General features: G+C 31.8%; 1 protein-coding gene across 1 annotated transcript; it reads left to right on the top strand.

Annotated features, from left to right (window-relative positions):
- Window positions 1-4,174: 4,174 nt before the first annotated feature.
- On the top strand, window positions 4,175-5,259 carry LOC107767689 (uncharacterized). Its single transcript, XM_016586770.2, has one exon. It carries the CDS (start codon window positions 4,230-4,232, stop codon window positions 4,872-4,874), a length of 645 nt encoding a protein of 214 aa, XP_016442256.1. The 5' UTR covers window positions 4,175-4,229; the 3' UTR covers window positions 4,875-5,259.
- The last annotated feature ends 227 nt before the right edge of the window (window positions 5,260-5,486 follow it).

The following is a 5,486-nucleotide window of genomic DNA, read 5'->3' as shown; positions in this document are numbered from 1 at the left end:
TACGGACATGAATATATTTACTTAATAGTTAATATTATAAGTAAATAAATAATCTCAAAAATTTGTTATTACAAGCAATAATTAAATCTTTTCATTTTATTTAAGTAAAATATGAAAATAAAATTTAAAAGTACTTAATTCTTTTAATATAAGTTAAATATATTAAAAATCATTCAACAAATATAAAAACATTCACCCCTAAAGTCACTATATATTAGAAAGCTATCATAAAAATAATAAGAATTATGTATACATTAATATCCTAAGTATTAGGTTTAACGATTATTTTGGTCTATACTATATTTTGTTAAGGGTATTCTTGTTAAGAAGAAAAGTCAAAACTGTTTCTACTTCTCCTTTTGGGAATAAACTATTTTTTCTGCTTCTCAGAAACTGCTTCTGCTTCTTCTCAAAATTACTTTTTTTTTCAAAAATAACTTGGTCAAACATCTCAAGTTAAGATAAAAAAATATTTTTTTTAAAAAAAATACTTCTGACCTCCTGAGAAGCTTGGCCAAACAAGCTATTAATATGCCGGCCCCGCCCAGCATTTAATATTGACTAGTGAATGGCCACTATCCTGGTATTCTCTCCTCCAACTTCAAATCCCTCTCTGTTCGGCGGCGGCTGAAAGCGAAGCTACAAAACAAATATAAATATTAAAAAGAAACGTTTCTACCGACAATTATTCTTGGCATATGCTATCTGTGACTGCGTTTTTTTTTTGTTTTTTTTTCTTAAGACTGACTTAATCAATTATTATCTCACAACACTTATCTTTATCCTGATATTAGATCATTTGCGTAAAACATGCCATGTGAATCATATGCCCAATGTATGTGGCCCTTTCATCATCTTTATAAGCAAATTACACAATCAATTAAGTACATATAAAGAAAAATACAAGAACAAAAAATTGCCCATTTTTAATAGTTCTTTAACTTCTTTATCGTTAATCAAGAGAAATTAAAGAACAAATCTCAACCATTGAAGACACACGTGAACACGTGACACTAATCTAAAAATTAAAATAACATGAAAAAGTAATGGTAAAATACATAAGTTACCCTGAATTATGGATCAAATCTCTGTTACACACTTTTTTTTGGACGAAAATCATCTTACACACTCAACCTTTTCAGAATGTGTCTAAGACACACCATTTATTACAGCTGGCGCGCGCATGTTTTAAACCTAAAAGAAGCAAGTGAATATAAATTTTTAGCTCTTAACTACCACATGTCCAACCTTTTTTATTTTTTTATTTTCCATTATTTTCTTCTCACTTTTTTACCCACCCCTTCCAAATATTATTCTCTTCGTCGAAAAGAGGAAATAGGAAATAAATCATCTACAAACAATTTCCGATCTTCGTTAACGCCACCATACAAGCACCACTACAGAGCTCTGCACTCTAGCTCTTTTATTGTCCAAACTCTATTTTTCTCTCACCTCTAAACCACTATCACGCCATCTCCCACCCTAGAATCCTTTACCCCCAATCCCCAAATCGAATCCCAGTCGTGACATGCTAAAATGAGAGTCTAGTAGAGGTAGGGTTTTCATTTGGGGCTCTGAAACTCCGATTTTAATATTTTTTGGCCAAAGTCTATCGCCAATTCTCAATATTTGCTCAGCAAATCTGAACAAACCTTTTGTCTCTACAATACACATTCACAAGATCTCAAGCTGGAGTAATTATAAAAACTCAATTAAAATCTGAAAAATGGTCCATGATAAGGCGAAATGAAGGTTCGGCAAATCTCCAATTAAAATTTTTCGGTGTTCTCTCTAGTTTAGGCGAAACATTTTCAGGTGATTGTCTTCTCCATTTTCAGGTGATCGGGTTTTTGGCCGATCTATCATAATTTATATTTATTTATGGAAGAACATCATGGGATTTTAATGTTAGCTATGTGGGTTTAACACTTTAACTTGGTAGAAATTTTAGTTTGGTCTGCCGTGGAGAAGAAAGAGAAAAGATGGGTGGGAAAAACAATTTAAAAATAAAAAGTAAATGAGAATAGCCACATGTCACCTTTTAATTCATTGTTTTTGCCATGTTAGCAGCACGTTGCATTTTTAATTAATTGTTTTTTCTTTTTCTTGAGTTATGACACATGTCACAATCTTGTTAGTGTGTGATATCACACATATTTTGAAAAACTAGTCAATAAAAAAGCAGTGTGTCATTTGAGTGTGTAAGATAATTTTCGTCCGCAAAAAATATGTAACGAAAATTTAGTCCATAATTCAGGATTAACTTATGTATTTTGCCTAAAGTAATCTATTAATATCTAAATGAGATAAATCTCACACATTTTTATACGAACTTTGGAAAATGGAAAGAATAGAAAATGAAAAGGAGCCGAATTCATATATTTTGTGCACAAACAAAGAAATTTGTCGAATTAAGGCTAGGTTCGTTCATGGATCGGATCAGATCCGATTTAGCACATTTCGATTATAATTTCGGATTTCAAATTTTATAAATTACAATCCGAATCCGAACAAATTAAACTCGGACCGGATCGGATTTTGATATTTGGATCGGATAAATATTTCAGATTTCGATTCAAATTTTACGCCTTATTAAGATGCTAAAATAAATAATTTGAATATACTATCTCCTACCATTTTCAGTAGCAAAACTCATTTATTTCATATTTGTTACTTAATATTAAAAGGAAAGAAAAGGCAAAAACAGTGAGAGAAATAACAAAGAAACCTTAGAGTTTTTAAAAGAGCACCCCTCATTTTTATATGTAAAATATAAATTTCGGGTTTCATATCGGTTTGGATGTAAATTGAGTCAAATCGTATCAGATCTGATATCCAAAATAATTAAATTAAAGATCCGAAATTTGATCCAAAGAACTAAAATCTAATCCAAATCAATCCGAATAACACGGATCGGATCGGATTTTCGGGTTGATCCAAATAATACATCGCCCTAATTAAGAGTGTTTTGATATGCGTTTAATAATGGAGTAGTTTGAAACATGCACAAAAGGGAGCTTTCAGTTTTTGTTGGTTTTATTAGAGTATATATGGCCTAAAGCCCTAAACCATATTGGAAAAGATCTTCTTCTTCGTTGTTTTCTCTTTTTTGAGAGATTTGAGAAGACTGATTCACATAATAGATGTGAAGCTAGGATTTTGGGTAATGCATTTTAGAAAACATAGCTTATAAGGTTTTGAATAAATTATTTATATATATTAAGTGAATTTTTGAATACAAATAATACAATATTTGCGTCAAAACAGCCGAATCTGTAAGAAGAATTATAGCTCCGTCAATGCATATGTATAATGCTTTCACAAAAATAGTTGTGGGACATAGACAATAGGATGTAATATGTTGGCAAAGTACATGAATTTGCTGAGAAAATACGCGTTAATTTCCTAATCTCATCCATATCAACTGATGATACTATCACATAAATATCCAAATATCTGTCTCAACTAACATGTCAAATCCATTGTACGTACACCACCATCTTTAAAATTGATTACTTTCTTATCACCATCAACCAAACTAACAAAAAATTGTACTTATCAATTCCTAAACATTTTGTTTGCTACTTTTGACAACTTAACAGCGACATATGTAAATGAAACTAAATTTCACAAACTGTCAATTTCTTACTCATATTTATGACCTTAGAATTACGTACTACTCCTTAGATTAGAAAATTAGGGGATACGATGGTCTTCTGTACACTTTAAGCCTTAAATTATATTATTATCTTATGTTCTGTGCACACTTTATGTTTTGAATTGTTCTATTCATCTTCTGTCATGTACACATTTTACGCCTTGTTACCCTTTGAACTATTCATCTAATATTTCATTCGGCGAACGTTTTTACAAAAGTTAACGTGCAAATCCTACATTAAGCACCAATCAGACTGCATGATCTATCATTTAACCCCATATATTTTTAAGCACTCATAAATGTTAGGTCATTGAGAGTTTGACTTGATTTTCCAACTAACACAACAATAATTGGAAGAACTAATGGTGCTTAGCAAATAAAAATTATTTCGACTTTTCTAGAGGAGAAACGTGGGCCTATTTTTATAATAAACAACTTATAAGATTCGAATAATCACTCATCAGATTCCAATAACATGCTCAATAATTTACTTGTATATATACCATACCATAACTTCCAAGATTTGCTTGGAAAAAATATAAGTCTGTTTTCTAGTGCTCAATATAATTATATGGCGGCTGAAGAAGAAATCCTAAGGCTCTTTGATACTTGTTGGTTTGAACAAAAAATATTCAGATTTTCAGCTAATGTAACAACCAAGGAAGTTCAAGAAAATACTCATGAAATTCAAGAATCAGCAAATCTCTTAATGGGAAGATCACAAAGTGATTACTGTTTAAGCTTGGATAATACAAGTTTTAGTCCACTTGGGAATTCTCCAACTTCTGTGATTATCACACATAATAGAATTCAAGAACCAATAAAAGGTAGTGACAAGCAGAAGAGGAGAAGGATTAAAAGAGGAGTTGTTAAGGGAATTCGAATTCGGAGAAGCTCATCGGATCTTGAACTTGAGGAATTAAAAGGGTTTATGGATTTGGGATTTGAGTTTAGTGAAGAGGATAAAAATTCAAGATTAGTTACAATTATTCCTGGATTAGAGAAATGGGGAAAGAGGGCAGAGGAAATTGTAGAAAATAGTAAAAAGAGGGATGTGAATTCAAGGCCTTATCTTTCTGAAGCATGGGAGATTCTTGAAAAAGGAAAGATGAGTAAGAAACTGTTGAAGTGGAGATTTCCAGCTTTGCATAATGAGATCAATATGAAAGACAATCTCAGAGTTTGGGCTCAAACTGTTGCATCAACTTTCAGATAAAACAGAATATTTGTACTTTCTCTCCTCTATTTGTTCCTTTTCCACTTCTTTCTTCTTACTGCCGTGTGGTTAGGAAAATGTAAGATAAAACTGCAGACTCTTCATTGCACCTTCTCATAGTAGGAATTTAGTGCCATTTTTTTAGTTTCTAATTTTCTTCACATTTTGTGGACCTAATTGGGCTTGTTGCAACCGTAAATACAACGACAATAACATACCCAGCATATTCTCCAACTATAAATATGGAGATGATAAAAATCATGTACTACCTCCAGAGACGGACCTATGCTATACCGAGAGGGGTCATCGACACTCGAAAAGTTCGACAAAAACTCCATGTATACATGTATATGTCGTTAGAAAACAGTAATATATTTAGTAGTGGACACCCTATATACAAAGCATACTTTGTTTGAATACAAAATGCAGATTGATGATTACTTCCAACACTACCAGCTCTCTTTGCGAATCGACATCAAAATATTCAAGGAAAAGAATCCAATCCTACCCTCACCTCCAGCCAAATCAGCTATGGAAACTTTTATAGATAATTAGTCAACAAGCACTAAATAAAAAAAAATTAGCAATATCAAACCAAACCCAAAGCTAAAA

The sequence above is a fragment of the Nicotiana tabacum genome, chromosome 21, assembly GCF_000715075.1.
Source record: "Nicotiana tabacum cultivar K326 chromosome 21, ASM71507v2, whole genome shotgun sequence".
Lineage (NCBI taxonomy): Eukaryota > Viridiplantae > Streptophyta > Magnoliopsida > Solanales > Solanaceae > Nicotiana > Nicotiana tabacum.
The sequence above is the reverse complement of the archived record's forward strand: the minus strand, read 5'-3'. Positions and strand labels throughout refer to the sequence as shown.